We start from the raw sequence: 17663 nt of genomic DNA on the forward strand, positions 1-17663 counted from the left end.
GTTTACCTACTGTGCTATCTTGATTGGAAGTCTCCTTTGAGATTTGGTTTATGAGAAGAAAGCAACTAGGTATGACCTAGATCATACCTAGAATCATAACAATAATTCTTAGAGCTAATAAATTTATTTTAAAAGTTTATTCTATAAATGTTAGTTGAATGTTTAAAAATATTTCAAATTAAGTTATTCTTTCAGTATTAACTGGGATTACTAGTTATTAATAATAATTAATAATTGGAATTATTTGTGTTTTCCTCAACTTTTTAGACAAATCTGAAAAGAACCTCTTATTTCTTATACAACATGATATCCCATAAAACCATTACCTCTCAGAATTCTTCACAGAGGCTTTTAGTAGATGTAGTAGTAGTGACTTGATTTCCTGTAATAGTATAGTCTATAAATGTTTCAGTAAAAAGTTTAAACTATAAAGTAACAATGTTTAAATACAGCATAATATTCATGTCTAAAGTAAAATCTCTTCAGTTCAGATTCTAATTTTAGGAATTTATGATATTTATCAGAAATTAAATGGCAGTCAGTCAGGAATTAGGCTGAAGTTCATATTTGTATAATCTACAGATTGAAACTGGATTTCAAAGGCGATGTTTAAGAGGAAATAAATCTTCAATTATCTTAACACTTCAAAAGCACCCATTTATGATTGTGTTGATTGCCAAAGCAGGAATCTTTATGAGGAGTAGTGTTTGTATATGTTAAGACAAATTCCTTAAGGAGTCCTGTTAGGACAAAACTTTCAGTTATTGCTCATGTTTGAAAGTTAAAAACTGTGACTCAGATTTGTCATTAATTCAATATACTTTCAAGTAAAGGAGAATTTTTAAGATTTTACTCTTTTAAAAATAATTAACTAGCTTAGGAAGGAAAGTTTCACAATTTTTTATGGTTAGATTTTATTCTTCAGTGTTTTATTATGCAACTGTTTACATATTTTGCAGAGGAGTGAATTCCTTAGGGGTATCTTCCATGGAGCACATCACTCACAGCCTCCTGGGACGCCCTTTGTCTCGGCAGCTGATGTCCCTTGTGGCAGGACTTAGGAATGGAGCCCTTTTACTCACAGGAGGAAAGGTATGTGATTAAAATGTGCTAATTTCACTAATAAGTTTTAATTTCTCTTTTTTGGGGTTTGATCATCTGTTACATAGGATTATTAATATGAGATATGGAAAGCATTCGTTCCTTCAGTACTATTTTTGAGTGTCTGCTATTAGATATTGGGAAGTGGTGATGAGTAAAGTGATGCTCTTCCTGCCCTTTTTCTGTATCAATTGATAAGACTGTGATTTTTCTTTTTTAGGGTGTTAATAGGGTTATTGATTTTCAAATGTTGAACCAACCTTGCATATCTGTAGTAAATCCCACTTGATTATGATGTATTTTTTTATTTTTTTTACACATTGCTAAATTCTGTTCGCCAGTATTTTGTCGAGGATTTTTGCATCTAATTTCATGAAAGATATTAACCTATGGTTTTCTTTTTCCGTACTGTCTTTGTTTAGTTTTGCTATCAGGATAATAAAGAGTTGAGAGGTGTTCCCCACTGTTCTGTTTTCTGGAAGAGATTATATAAAATTGGTGTTCATTCTTCTTTAAATGTTTGGTTAAAACTCCAGTGGAACCATCTGGGCCTGGAGATTTCTTTATTGTTAGTTTTTAAACTATAAATTCAGTTTCCTTAATTGTCTGTTTTATCTTGGCAGACATTTGGTAGTTATCAAGGAATTGTTCCATTTCTTCTAAGTTGTCAAATTTATGAGCATAAAATTATTTGTAGTATTCTCTTATTATCCTTTTAACGATTGTGGAATCTGTTGTGATGTCCTGTTTCCTAGATAATGGTTATTGTGTCCACTCTCTCTTTAAGCTTTGTCAATTTTGCCTGAGGTTCCCTGCCCTTTTAAAGTTCTATTCTCTACAACACAGTATCGATGCCAGGGATATAATGTGGTCTTTGTGATTCTTTGTGCTTTTTTGCGATTCAAAATTGTAAGGCTTTGTCATTGCTGTTCACTTCTAACTCCAATATAACTTTTCTTTTCCTGTTACTAGCCTAGCTGCTTTCTTTTGATTCTTATTTAAGACATAGCAACTACTCCAATATAAGTTTCCACCTTAGGAAGAGCAAATTGAATCCAATGTAAGCAGAAAAGAAATAATAAAAATTAAAGCAGAAATCAATGAATCGAAAACAGGAAATCAATAGAGAAAATCAGTGAAAACAAAAGCTGATTATCTGAAAAGATCAATAAAGTTGATAAGCCTCTAACCAAGCTAAGAAAAAAGAGAGATGATAGAACATACAGCACGGTGATTATAGTTAACAATGCTGTATTATATACCTGAAAGTTGCTAAGAGAATAGATCTTAGATCTATTACCACAAAAAAGAAATGGTAATTAGGTGATAGAGGTGTTAATTAACCCTATTGTGGTAATCATTTTGCAATATATAAGGGTATCAGATCATCATGTTTTATACTTTAAACTTATCCAAAGTTGTAAGACAATTATATCTCAATAGAGCTGGAAAGAGAAAAGAGAAAAAAGAATTTTGAATTCATCATTAGAACAAGGAAAAGCCATGATAAAATTTGAATGATTTTATTTTCATATATTTTTAATTTTTAAGTTGAAATGGAGGACACAAATAACAAAGTGCACAAATTGTAAACCCAGTGGATTATCACAGAGTAAACTCCCTGTGTAACAGCCCAATAAAAATTGGAACAAACCGAAAAAAAGAGAACACAAATTACTAATATCTGAAATAAAAAAGGGAAGGGACATCACTACAGATCCCATGGAAATTAAAAGGATAATAAAGTAGTAATAGTAATGAACAACTCTATGTCCACAAATTGGATAACACAGATGAATAGACCAATTCCTTAAAAGACACAAGATGCCAAAATTCACACAAGATGAAATACACAATATAAAAAGGCCTGTATCTAAAAAAATTGAAACAATAGTTAATAATCTTCCAAAACAGAAAGCACCAGGCCCAGATGGGTTCACTGGTTAATTCTACCAAGCACTTAAAAAATTATACCAATTCTGTACAATCTCTTTCAGAGGATAGGAGCAGAGATAATACTTCCTCACTCATTCTGTAATGCCAGCATTACCCTAATACCAAAACCAGACAGACATTACAGTAAAAGAGAACTATAGACCAATATCTCTCATGAACATAGATGCAAAAATGCTCTATAAAATATTAGCACATCAAATCAACCAATATATGAAAAGAATAATACACCACAATCAAATGGGATTTATCCCAGATACACAAGGCTGGTAAAATACAGCAACAGCTCTGTGTGGTTTCTAGATTACCTATGTCAAATTTCAAAATGCATCATCATGGTAGAATATTTATTTTGAAAAAGGAATATCCTACTGACTCAGAAGCCAGACTTTGTCAGTCTCACCTAGGGGTAGCATGGTTAATAGGAAGAGCAAGCAGACCTGGATTTGAGTCCCACATTTGTCATGTACTTACTGGCTGTGACCTCAGGTCATTTTTTAGTTTATTTGCCTTTTTAGGATAACCTCACTTAAGGGAAAAAATATACATGAAAGAACTCTGTAAACTGAAAAGTGCTATACAACTAATGAATTTCTTTAAGTAAGGAGAAAAGGTCCTCTGACTAGGCAAAATGATTCTAACAGGTGGAGCGTATACCCCAGCACCTCTAATTTCTTTATTCTTTAGAGCCCATTGACTTTAAATATAAATGAAATTCAGTAAACTATAATGATGGTAGTATTTGTTGATGCCTGCTAAATTTCTGTCTTTGCACAACAAGCTTGGATGTTTTTCCAGTCCACAAAATATTAGAACTGATGCAGGGCTGTTAAAGCTAGACAAAACAACAATGATAAGAAATAATAGTAGATTGAAGGAGGAAACATTAAAAGATCTATAGAAACCTACCAGTGTTCAACCTTTCTAGGGACACTATAACAATGTTTAGCAAAATTTTAGATATGTAAAAAAAAAACAAACAAACAAAAAAAAAAACACCTTTTGCTGCAGTGAATTCCACAGATTTATTCTGAAGGTATAATCTGACAAGTAAATATATATATATATATATATATATATGTGTGTGTGTATATATATATATATACATATATGTGTGTGTATATATATATATACATATATGTATGTGTATGTATATATATATGTGTATATATATACAGAGAGAGAGAGAGAGAGAGAGAGAGAGAGAGAGATTTATTTTAGCTTTACTTATAATAGGTAAAAATTAGAAGCAGCATAAATATATACTTAGGAAGTGGCTTTTCAAACATTACGGTCCAATACATCCCCACAGTGGCTTTGTACTAGGGAGCAGGTGCAGCTGTATATTTGTTGATAAAGAGGACAGTGATTTATTGTAAACCTGCATGATACTGTAATGCTATCTTTATAAATTTACATAAAATATGTGTGGAGTGCCTGGAAAGATGACACATCGCAATAATTGACAGTGGTTACTTCTGTGCAAGGGGATCATTACAGAAGGTTTTTCACCTTTCTCTACTCATAAGTATTTGTAATTATTTTGTATTTTTTCATATTATTGTATAATCAGGAAAAAATTAAGCTTTTATTTGAAAAGAGAAAGTGCACACTGAGTCTGGAGTCACTTAATACAAAAGTAAACAGTTCTATCCATCTTAAAAGTCTCTGAGGGCTGCACTGTACATTAATTGATGGTCACAGTTATACTGTAAATCACCAAGAAACTGAATTAAAATTACAGTTAATTTAAGATAATGGGGAAGCGAGTAATATTTTTTCATTAAATATAATTGAAATTAAATAGGGGTAAGTTTCATGTATCTAGAATAACTATTTAATGTTCATATTATTTCTTTCTAGTAACAAATAATGAAGCATTACCTGTTTTTAAAGGTAAAAGATTTAAGTATCAGTGATTGTTTTAACTAACAAACTAGATGTTTATTTTCCATTGTAATTGGCACTAATATGAACATAGGACACCCTCAGCTCCTAGCAGCTTAAAAGAAAAGCCCTACTTTAGTAACCCCTGCATATCTCACACAGCTAGATTGGTGGATACTTTTTTTCTCTCTTTTTTTCAACTTTCTTAAAGCAGTTTATTATTTTTAGTATTGCTGTTACCAGACAGTGGGCTCTTCCCAGCGTAGTGTTCAGGTTCCTGGCATCTCAAGCAAAGAATTGAACGAGACACAGAAATAAAGTGGTGAAAGAGTAGTTTATTAGAAGAGATAGTACACTCCAACAAAATAGGAGCGGACCCGAGCAACAGAGAATGGCTCAAGGGCCATTATTAGAAGAGAAAGTACACTCCAAAGAATTTGGAGCCTGCCCTGAGCAAAAGCAAGGCTCAAAGGGCCTAGACTGGGGAGGATTTGGAGTTTTTATCCTTTTTTTCTCTAGAATGGGCTGTTCCTTTCTTCTGGGTATGTGACCGCTTGATTGACGCCTGTGATTGGCAAGAGGCTATTATCTCATCTTGTTAGACTGCGCATGTTACTTCCCAGAGTTCAGTCTGTTATAGTGATATTAATGAACTTCCCAGGCGTATGTATTATATTATAATGATGGTATAGTGAGTCCCAGGTGAAATGAAAGTCATTGTGGCTTTTACTGCACAGGTGTGAGTGGCCAGTTTAGTCTAGTTGGGTATTTGTACCCATTTGTTTCTCATAGGGGTAGATAATTACAATGAAAAGGGGAAGCTTTGGGCAGAGAGGGGAGGTCTTTTGGCAGCCGCATTCTGTGGATTATGCAGGAATGCAGAGACCCAATGTCTATCTCTAACTGCCTGCCTTGTTTTCCCTTTGAGAGACATGAACCCCATAAAATCTCTATGGGAAGTTGAGGGACAGACGGTCTTTCTTCTGTATCTGCTTCCTGCTGGATGGGGGTGTAGAGCTGTCCCTACCTATTGGGTGATTCATGGAACTCTCGCCCTATCTGATCTCAGATGAGAGGAAGGGGGTCTCGAGATCCGCCTGGAAGACCGCGCTGGCTTCTTTGATTGTGACTGGCAACCTTGCTGGGGCATCCTCCGCATCCCCAAGACCCCTGAATGAGGAAAAGTAGATTTTAATTGATCCATTCAACCAATCATTCAAGTGTTGTTAATTTCACAAGAGTTGGGCCCAGAACGGGTAGGAGAGGACACTAGACTTCAGTGATTACAATCAACAAATATGAATCACAAGTTTTAGGGTAATTATCTAAAGCAGGGGTAGGAGATTCCTATGATTCAGGTTAAAAACAATCTATTATTTATGATTAAGAAACTAATGGAGTTAAAACACTGAAGAAAGAAAACTTAGAATTTCTGTAGTGAGCAGCCCTTTCGTTTGGCCCATATCATTACCACAAATTGATGTTGGCGTTGGAGTGGGAAATGCCCCTTTTTATGGTGTTTACATTCCTGAGATTGTGTTGTCATCTGTTAACCTTCCCTGTGGTTATATCCCGTTTATTCTGCAGTGGTCTCTTACAGCTTCCTGAATCCAGATTTTCACTCCTTCCTATAAGTTTGTTTTATGTTAAATGCCCTCACCATAATGTGATCCTAGAGTTCCAGGGATGTTGGGGTTCCCCCCTGGCTTTATTGAGCTATAATTGACATATAGAATTATATAGTATATAATATCATTTATATATATTTGATTGATCAGGCTGAGTCTTTGTAGTTGCCACAGTGACAAGCTATTTCTGTGATTGAATATATTGAGTTCTTATGAATTAATGAAGCTATTTCTGTGACTGAATATATTGAGAGTTCTTATGAATTAATTGTTTTCTAGGGGAGTGGAAAATCAACTTTAGCCAAGGCAATATGTAAAGAAGCATTTGACATGTTGGATGCCCATGTGGAGATAGTTGACTGTAAAGCTTTAAGAGGTATGAACTGGTAACACTCTACATAAATCCTATTTTTGGGAGAAAGACAAACATTATTTAATGCTGCTAATCTAATACATACAAATAGCTAATTTGAAATGCCTTAGAAATTTTAAATCTTTGGCTTTCTAATGTTTTTAACAAAAAATTTTAAATTCTCCATATTTATTGGAGGCGTTTTCTTTTTTCCTAGCCAAAACTCTTTTTAGACTATATTCCTGGAAATGCCACTCTGCGAATTTAGTATTTGAATATACTCTCATGGCTATAAATGATCTCTGAATTGCTATGGGAAACTGGTAGAATGGTTGCCTTAAAGCAGGGAAAGTGGGTGTCTGTGGACAGCAGAAAGGAGAATTACAATTTACCATATACACTTTTGTGCTTTTAAAAGTCTTTAACATTTACATTTTTATCTATTCAGTTAAAAGATTGGAAAGATTTTACTTTTAGTAGTTAACTTTTTTTCCCTTGGCTGTCACTACCATATATTCCTAATTAGTCATTATACTCTCAGTATTTTTAATCTAGTACATAATAAGAAATGAAGAAATAGCCTCCAAAAATCCATTACTTCATTATTATACTATAAATGTGGTTTTAGAGACATTGCCCATCTCTCATAGTCCTGCTTGAAGCCTCGTGAAAATTTTGTTTTAGAACGAAGTAACAGCAACTCTTTACATTGGCTTATGATTGGTATGTTTTCTATACATTGAAAATTAGAACTTTGTAATTCACCAGGAAGTTTAAAGCCAAATTTATGATTCAAAGATAGCAATTCTAATATCTCTAGGCATTTTGTTGTAAGCCACTTGAAATTCTTTATGGAAAGAGGCTAGCTATAAATAAATACATATAGAAATTATGGTAGCATATTCCTTTTTTTCAATTTTATAAAATTCAGTATTTTACTGAGTTCTTTGCTGTACTAATTAAACCATGTTAATGATTAACACATTTTAATGATTGCTATCTTAAAATATGGATCGAATTTTCAATATTAAGCTTTTCTAATTTTTTTTATTTTTACTTATTATTTTTTTTATTGGGGAAGGGGTACAAGACTTTATTGGGGAACAATGTGTACTTCCAGGACTTTTTTCCAAGTCAAGTTGTTGTCCTTTCAGTCTTAGTTGTGGAGGGCACAGCTCAGCTCCAGGTCCAGTTGCCGTTGCTAGTTGCAGGGGGCGCAGCCCATCATCCCTTGTGGGAGTCGAACCGGCAACCTTGTGGTTGAGAGGATGCGCTCCAACCAACTGAGCCATCCGGGAGCTCAGCGGCAGCTCCGCTCAAGGTGCCGTGTTCAATCTTAGCTGCAGGGGGCGCTGCCCACCGTCCCTTGTGGGACTCAAGGAATTGAACTGGCAACCTTGTGGTTGAGAGCCCACTGGCCCATGTGGGAATTGAACCAGGAGTTAGGAGCATGGAGCTCTAACTGCCTAAGCCACTGGGCCAGCACCTCTAATGCTTTTAAAAGGGCACCCTGAACTTTTCTAGCCTTGAAATAACATTAAAACCATTTGATATGTTCTGTGTTAAGGGAAAAGGCTGGAAAATATACAAAAAGCCCTAACGGCGGCTTTCTCAGAGGCGGCGTGGAGGCAGCCTTCTGTCCTTCTGCTGGATGACCTCGATCTCATTGTTGGCCTGCCTGCACCCCCAGAACACGAGCACGGTCCTGAGGCCACGCAGAGCCAGCGGCTTGCACACGGTAATGGTAACGCATCCACTCACTGGTTTCAGGGCTTTTTCTTTTGTCAGGCAGCATTTTTGGTCTTAATGGTAAATCTCTAATCAGAGAATAGAATATATGCTATGTTACATGTTGCTTTTGAGCTTCTGATAGCATTCTACAGTTGTCCTGTATTAGCAAAGTTGGTAGAATAAGAGCAATGTGAATATTCTATAACTTCATGATTAGTCTTTGGGACCTTTTCATTCTCCAATACTGATTAGAAATTGCTTAATTGGGTGAGGTAATGTCAGCAACATGGCATAAAGGGTCCCCCTTGAAAGTTACAACAAGTTGAACGGCTATAATTCAACAAAGGATTCCCTATGCAACACACAAACATGTCTGAGAGATCCGCGCATCAAAACATCTGAAGGTGGCGAATTAGGGCAAACAGGGGAGGAGGGAAGGGAGAAGTTCCGAGACAGGGGCTGCTGATGCAGCCTGGAGCCACTGTGGTCCCAGGAGAAAGGAGGTTTGAAACTGCAGGTGCACTCTCTGTGGCCCCAAGCATTCCTGCCTGAGTGGTGCATATAGCATGGCTGAACACAGTGACTGAGGCAGAGACCTCGGGGTGAAGACCAAATACAGAAGTCCTATAATTGTGGTCAACAGCTCTCACTTTCAGGCGGAAAACAAAGCCACGGAGCCTGGCCACCTTCCCTCACCCTCCCAGAGCTCACCTCCCCCACACCCTCCCATTGTGGGCAGCAGAAGAAACTAGCAGTGTCAGATTAAAGAGCAGAATATCTACAGCCCTGAGAACTGGAGAGACAGTTCCTGAGCGGCACACACACACAACAGCTAATCCCAGTGACAAGGGAGGAGATATAGGGGCGAGGCAGCTGTGGTCTGGCATTCGCTATTACTCAGAGGAAAATAAAGCCACAAACACACCAGCTGCCTCCTACAGCCCATCCACCTCCACCTGTTGTGGCTGATCCCACTAGAGGCATCCAGGGCTGCTGAGGCACACAGCTCTGCCTCTCACACAGCTCTGCATCTGGCTGCAGGGGTAGCACTGGGATTTCAGGGGCCCAGCATGTCATCACCCACCACATACTCCCACAGGCGTGGTGCTGAGACCAAGGTGACCTAGTCACAAAGGAGATACTTGCCTCCCCAGAAAATCTTGCACTGCAAGAAGCCACAACAGGGCAAGAGAAAAATAAAAACTCCAGCGCCACCTACTGGAAATCAAAAGAAAGACCTCTTTGTATCAACCTGCTGCAGAAATCATTCCTGTAGATGCCCAAGAAGAGAAATAACTCATCAATTACCATGAATAACCAAGGTAACAAGGCAGCTCAAAAAGAAAATGAAAAATCTCCAGAAAACAAACTTAAAGACATGGAAATATGTGACTTAAATGACAGAGAATTCAAAATTGCAGTTCTGAAAAAACTCAGTGACATGCAAGAAAACTCAGGCAGTTTCATGACCTCAGAAATAAAATCAACAGACAAAATGAATACTTGACCAAAGAGGATTGAAATTTTAAAAAAGAACCAAACAAATTCCAGAGCTGAAGAACTCAATAAGAGATGAAGAATGAAATAGTGAGCTTAGAAACATGGCTGACCAGATGGAGGAAAGAATTAGTCATATCAAAGATAAAAATTTGGAAATGATGCACATGGAAGAAGAAAAAGACTTGAATGTAGAGGAAGTGAAAGAACTCTACAAAATTATCTGACTTCATTAGAAAGAGCAATATAAGAATAATGAGTATACCAGAAAGAGAAGAGAGGATGAAGGGAACAAAGAGCCTATTCAAATTGTCGATGAGAAATTCCCAAATCTATGGAAAGAACTGAATCCTCGAATCCAAGAAGCAAACAGAACACCTAATTACCTCAATCCTAACAGGCCTTCTCCAAGGCACATTATATTGAAGCTGTCAAAAATTAATGACAAAGAATTTTCAAGGCAGCCAGGGGAAAGAAGAAAAAGGAAAGCCTGTTAGATTATCATCAGACTTTTCAGCAGAAACTACAGACCAGGAGGGAGTAGAATCAAATATTCAAACTATTGAAAGAGAGAAATTACCAGCTAAGAATAATACATCCAGCAAAGTTATCCTTTAGATATAAAGGAGGAATAAGGACTTTTCTAGATACACAGAAGCTGAGGGAATTTTCCATCACAAGGCCTGCATTATAGGAAATACTGAAGGATATTGTTCTACCAGAAACAAAAAGACGAAAGAATACAAAACTATGAGTAAGATTATTAACAGACAGATAGAAGCAGGAAATGACAACCCCTTCACAGAATAGGGCACTATGCACCTAAACATAACATGCAGGGTAAAAGAGATAAAAACATTAAAAAAAAAAAAAAAAAAAGACAATTTGCTAATGCAACTCAGACATGAACTCAGACCACAAACGGATAATTTGTGACAACAAAAACAAAAGGGGAGGATGGTAAAAGTCTGAATTTGCAAAAGGGAATGGAGATAAGCATGCTGAAGAAAAAGGACTACAGTATATATGAAACTTTCTTTTACAGAAACTTAATGGGAACCACTCAGAAAAAAAAAAAAAAAATCCAGACACACATAACAATAAAAAAGAGGAAACAGGGGAAAAAATCATAGACTACCACCAAACTAAAATAACAGACAGAAACACAAAGGCAAAGAAACAATGGAGACACTGAGCTATCAGAAAACAAAAGATAAAATGGCTATGGGAAATCTTCGTATATCAGTAATCACCCTAAATGTAAATGGACTGAATTCACCAATAAAAAGGCACAGAATAGCAGATTGGATCAAAAAAACAAAACCCAACCATGTGCTGCCTCCAAGAGACACATCTCAGCTACAAGGACAAATATAGACTCAAAGTGAAAGGGTGGAAAACAAAACTCTAAGCAAAAGACATCCAGAAAAAAGTGGCATAGCCTTACTTACATCTGATGAAAGAGACTTCAGGACAAAAGAGGTAATGAGACAAAGATGGATATTTCAGTGATAAAGGGGACAGTACAACAAGAAGACATAACACTTATCAATATATATGTCCCCAGTCAGGGAGCACCAAAATATATAAAGCAACTACTAACAGAACTAAAGAGAGAAACTGACAAAAGCACAATTATAGTAGGGGACCTAAATATGGCATTGACAGAAATAGATCATCCTAACAGAAAATCCATAAGGAAATATCAGCCTTAAAAGGCACATTAGACCAAATGGACATAATTGACATTTACAGAACCTTTCATCCTAGAACACCAGACTATCCATTCTTTTCTAGTGCACATGGTACATTCTCAAGGATAGACCATGTGTTGGGACACAAAACTAGCCTCAGCAAATTTAAAAAGATTGAAATCACACCACACATATTCTCTGACCACAGTGCTATGAAATTGGATATCAACTACAAAACAAAAGTGGGAAAAACCATAAATACTTGGAGATTAAACAACATGCTGCTAAAGAATGACTGAGTCAAAGAAGAAATGAAAGGAGAGATCAAAAGATACGTAGACACAAATGAGAATGAAAATACATCCTATCAAAATTACTGAGATGCAGCGAAAGCAGTAATAAGAAGGAAATTTATGTCATTACAGGCCTATTTCAAGAAACAAGAAAAATTCCAAATAAACAACCTAACATTACAACTTAAAGAACTAGAGAAAGAAGAACAAATGAAGCCCAATGTCAGCTGAAGGAAGGAAATAATAAAAATCAGAGCAGAACTAAATGAAATGGAGAACAAAAAATAGGAAAAATTAATGAAATAAAGAGCTGGTTCTTTGAAAAGATTAATAAAATTGACAAATCCCTGGCTAGACTCACTAAGGAAAAAAGAGAAAAGACACAAATAAACAAAATCAGAGATGTAAAAGAAGTTATGATGGATACCACAGAAATATAAAGGATCATACAAGAATATTATGAAGGACTATATGCCACTAAATTCAATAACGTAAAAGAAATGCAATGCAATATATAGATGATGTATTATAGAAATGTATACTTGAAACCTATATAATTTTACTAAGCAGTGCCACTCAAATTTAATGAAGATTAAAAAAATTCTTAATTGTACAGGTTTACTCTTACTTTGTTCATTTGACAAATACTTGTCCGATAAATATTTTGCACAGTCCGTAGTCTCAATATCTATGAGGGAAAAGAAAAGTAAATGAACAATTTTAGTTCAGAATACTGGGAGTAATAATGATTGTGTTGAGTGCTCTTTCTTGACTAGGGATTGCTTTGTACTCCTGCAGATATTCTCCTGGTTTTACAGGTGAGTAAAGAGAAATTTAAATAGGTAATGTGACCAGGTGACACATCTAGGAGGTGGTCGGATATGCTCTGCTAGAAGTGTATACAAGGTACTATAGGAGCACATATCCCAAACTGGCGGTGGTGTGGGGTAAGGAGTTATTAATATCAGGGAAGGTTTGGAAGAGTTGAAACTGAGATGAGTTGGTGGAGGAGTAGAAATTAGCATGCAGTAGCTTCATACTAATGAAGAAGCAAAGAAGTGTGGTCCACAGACAAAGGCACAGAGGTACAAGAAATCATGGTGTTAGGAATACCCCACTTCTGGAGTTTAGAATTCAGTGAGAGGACTGGAGAGCAGGGGACGGCACTGGAGGATTTGGCAGCATTCAGCTGCCTCAAGGTTCTTGGGAGCCAAAATAGATACACAATGCAACCATAGTGGTTTGGGGTTATTATAAACTATTGTTAATCTCTCATTTTGAATCCTGTAGCATGTGCAAGATTTGTTAGTCTGGTGTTTAAGGGAATACTGCAGATTTTTAGCTCAGGACTCAGATATATGTGGTCTGACAATTAAGTTCTTGAACTTATCAATATATATGTCCCCAGTCAGGGAGCACCAAAATATATAAAGCTACTACTAACAGACCTAAGAGAGAAACTGACAAAAGCACAATTATAGTAGGGGACCTAAATATGGCATTGACAGAATGCCACAGTAACATGTAGTATTACTACATGTGCTATGACCACAGTGCTATGTAGTCTGTGGTAACTACCTTTTATGATATCAGTGGGATTATTCATTATGAATTTTTATGAATTTGTACCAACTGGACAAACAGTTAACCAAGTTTACTATTTGGAAGTGCTGAAAAGGCTGCATGAAAAAGTTAGCCTGAACTTTTTGCCAACAATTCATGGCTCTTGTATCACGACAATGCACCAGCTCACATGGCACTATCTGTGAAGGAGTTTTTAGCCAGTAAGCAAATAACTGTATTGGAACACCCTCTCTATTCACCTGACCTGGCCCCCAGTGACTTCTTTCTTGACTCGAAGATAAAGGAAATATTGAAAGGAAGGCATTTAGATGACATTCAGGAAAGCAAGGGTAATACGATGACAGCTCTGATGGCCATTCCAGAAAAAGAGTTCCAAAATTGCTTTGAAGGGTGGACTAGGCACTGGCGTCGGTGCACAGCTTCCCAAGGGTAGTGCTTCGAAGGTGACCGTAGTGATATTCAGCAATGAGGTATGTAGCACTTTTTCTAGAATGAGTTCACGAACTTAATTGTCCCACTTCATATGTTACTAACGCCTGTTTCAGTTTTGACCTCATGCCAACCAAACCTTGCAAGATTGGCATGTAAAGAGATTGTTCAGGAAGTCATAGGAATATGAGGTGTATTTTGCTTAATTAACAGAACACAACATGAAAATTTATCATCCTTTACATTTATTTGATAAGATGCAGAGGGAAGGAACACTAGGCATTGTTCTGAGTATACAACCTGAGTTTACAGTGCCTCCTATGCCGTTAGATGGGTTAGAGCCTGGCCTATATTAGGTCCTCAATAGGCAAATGAATGAATGAATGGAAGATTTCATTTTTAAAAGGAATGAAGGAGCCATACCATTCAGACTCCGCCTTAAAGCTCGACTTGAGGTTATTATTTTTAATGAATGTATAATTTTAAAATTTTATGTTTATATTTGCTAAGCTCTTACACTATATTGCTTAATTCTAGCTTTGAATGACATGATGAAAGAGTTTATTTCCATGGGAAGTTTGGTTGCACTGATTGCCACAAGCCAGTCTCAACATTCTCTACATCCTTTACTTGTTTCTGCCCAAGGAACTCACATATTTCAGTGTGTCCAACATATTCAACCTCCTAATCAGGTAACCAACTACTTGTGAAGATTGTTGAAATGTATTCTCCTTTATATAAATTGTTTTTCAATTTTATTACTTATTTATGGCTTTACACTTATGCTTATGTTAATGATCTTAAGGATATTTAAAAGGTGACATTTGGTGCATGTTGTGCTTAGAAACACAGTTTTCAGTTATAACCATCTAAAGTGTTACTGTGTACTTTCCAAGGAAATGGCTTTTTTGAAAACAGAGTTTCTTTTTTTTTTAATTAAAGTTTTCTTTTTTTATTCCATTTAAAAACTACAAAAACCCTAAAAATTCTTAACTGCTGGCATTTCCCATTGGTAAAGTTTGTAAATACATTGTGGAAATTAGAATTTTTTTTCAGTTTTATTGAGATAAAATTGACAAATAAAGTTGTATATATTTAAAGTGTACAACATGATAATTTGATATACATTGTGAAATATTTACCACAATCAACTTAACACATCCACCAACTCTCATAGTTAACCTTTTTAAAGCATTTCTTCTTAATGAGTAAGAGCAGTGAGAAATACACACAGATGTCTTTTAAAAATTTGATTAACCTTTTTTTTTTACCAGCACTAATATTTTGTACCCAGCACCCAAACCAGCATGTGGGTTTTTTTCTCACACCACCAAGCAATTCTTGGACACCAGCTGGGTGTCCTACAATTCAACTCAATTCTAACTTCTAACTGCCTACCTGGAGATAGCATCAGATTCCACAGGTTAAGGGCTCAGTCCTACTAGATGTCCTCCACTTGAGATGCCAATTTCAAGTCCAGGCTGTCCTCTGCACTTCTGACTGGGTAAATCAGTCACAGGTCCCACACCCACCGCATTGGGTTCGATCAATTTGCTAGAGCCGCTCATACAACTCCAGAAACTAGTTTACTCACTAGACTGCTAGTTTATTACAAAGGATATTAAAGGATGTGAGTCAGCAGCCAGATAGAGATATGTAGGGTGAGGTCCTGTCCTCACAGAGGAGCTCCTGTCCTGGTGGCATTTGGGGCCCAGGACCATGGCACATGGAATCCTATGGTTCAACAACTTGGAAACTCTCTAACCCCCTCCTTTTGGGTTTTTACTACGGCTTCATTACATAAACACAGTTGATTAAATCATTGGCCATTGGTAATTGATTCAACCTCCAGCCCCTCTTTCCTCCTGGGAAGTCAGGGGGTGGGACTGAAAGTTTCCTCTATTCATGGGTTGGTTCCCCTGGCAACCAGCCCCCATCTTTAGGTGCTTTCCAAAAGTCACCTCATGAACATAAACTCAGATGTGGTTGACGAGTTTGATATGAATATCAAGACACCTTTATTACTTTTATCACTTAAGAAATTCTAAGGGTTTTAGGAGATCTGAGCCAGAAACAGTGACTAAGAGCAAATATACTTTTCATATTATAAATCACACTATCACAAGTACATATGGCCAATTGTCCCCTCTGAGGACTTGTGTTCATGATGGTGTTATTGGCAGTGACTCGAAGAAACATGTTCTGGGACTGGCAAACACATTTTAACTTCTTTTTTAAAATTACTACCTAGCATCTACCCTAAATATCAGACCCTGTGCTAATTAACTGTTATTGAAGAATAAAGGTGTTATATCTATTAAGCATAACAGAATGGTAGTGGTATTGGTCATTCAATATGTTTTTTAGAAACAGGTTTTATAGGAACAACAACAACAAAAAAACCACTCTTAAAGGAACCAGCTACTACTAGAAAGGCTTCTTATTGGAGAAATAGTGATCAATGTAATTTTTTTACAACTTTATTGAAGTATAATTGAAGAAAACAAACTCATTATTTAAAGTGTACAATTTGATCACTTTTAACATGTATATACCATGAAACCATCACCTCAATTAAGGTAGCAAACATTTCCATCACTTCCAGAAGTTTCCTTATACCCCTTGGCAGTGCATCCCTCCCTCACTCCATCTGCAGAAAACCACCAAGCTGCTTTTTGTCACCGTTGATTATGTCAACCTGATATTTCTCAAAATCTATGTACTAAAATTTACAGCTGAGCAAAATCAGAAATTTGCATTTTGTGCCTTTTCTCTAGGAACAAAGATGTGAAATTCTGCATAATGTAATAAAAAATAAACTGGAATGTGATATAAACAAGTTCACTGATCTTGACCTGAAACATATAGCTAAAGAAACTGAAGGGTTTGTGGCTAGAGATTTTACAGTGCTTATGGATCGAGCCATACATTCTCATCTCTCTCATCAGAGTATATCCACCAAGGAAGGTATGTTTTACTATTAAAACCAAAATTTGGAATCTCCATCCCAGCGTGAAGAAATAAAATTGTAGTAAGGCAAAAATTAAATATATTCCATTTACTAAAATAAGCAGTTATTTGCATAGAAAATGGGCATGGCCAGCTAAGTTGATGGTATATTTTGAAAATTCATATACAGATATGACTACCAAAAGAAGTTTTATTTATCTTTAAACAGAATTAGTTTTAACAACACTGGACTTCCAAAGGGCTCTCCAAGGATTTATTCCTGCATCTCTGCGAAATGTCAACCTCCATAAACCTAGAGACCTAGGCTGGGATAAGATTGGTGGATTACATGAAGTTCGGCAGATACTCATGGATACTATCCAGTTACCAGCCAAGGTATTTAAAAAAAAATAAAATCAAGTACTAACTCCCAGAAGAACCACTGAATTACTGGTTTTGACTTTATGTGTTGGCTTGCCCAGTCTGATTCAACAGGTATTTACTGAGTTACCAAATAAATGTCCAGCACTATGTTTGGTACTCTAACAGATTTTTAAAGTATTTG

General features: G+C 36.3%; 1 protein-coding gene across 4 annotated transcripts in view; it reads left to right on the forward strand.

Moving 5' to 3' along the window:
- The window catches only part of PEX1 (peroxisomal biogenesis factor 1), a 61135-nt gene that overhangs the window by 21035 nt on the left and 22437 nt on the right, over window positions 1–17663 (forward strand). For all 4 annotated transcript variants that reach the window (XM_019716789.3, XM_019716785.3, XM_019716803.3 and 1 more), the window contains exons 10-15: window positions 960–1092; window positions 6849–6945; window positions 8489–8659; window positions 14687–14841; window positions 16927–17116; window positions 17328–17494. In XM_019716789.3, coding sequence (XP_019572348.3) covers window positions 960–1092; window positions 6849–6945; window positions 8489–8659; window positions 14687–14841; window positions 16927–17116; window positions 17328–17494 — 913 coding nt within the window. The remainder of the gene's footprint in view (window positions 1–959; window positions 1093–6848; window positions 6946–8488; window positions 8660–14686; window positions 14842–16926; window positions 17117–17327; window positions 17495–17663) is intronic.

The sequence above is a fragment of the Rhinolophus sinicus genome, chromosome 4 (genome assembly GCF_057876585.1).
Source record: "Rhinolophus sinicus isolate RSI-liver-muscle chromosome 4, RSI-T2T, whole genome shotgun sequence".
NCBI classification, from domain to species: domain Eukaryota; kingdom Metazoa; phylum Chordata; class Mammalia; order Chiroptera; family Rhinolophidae; genus Rhinolophus; species Rhinolophus sinicus.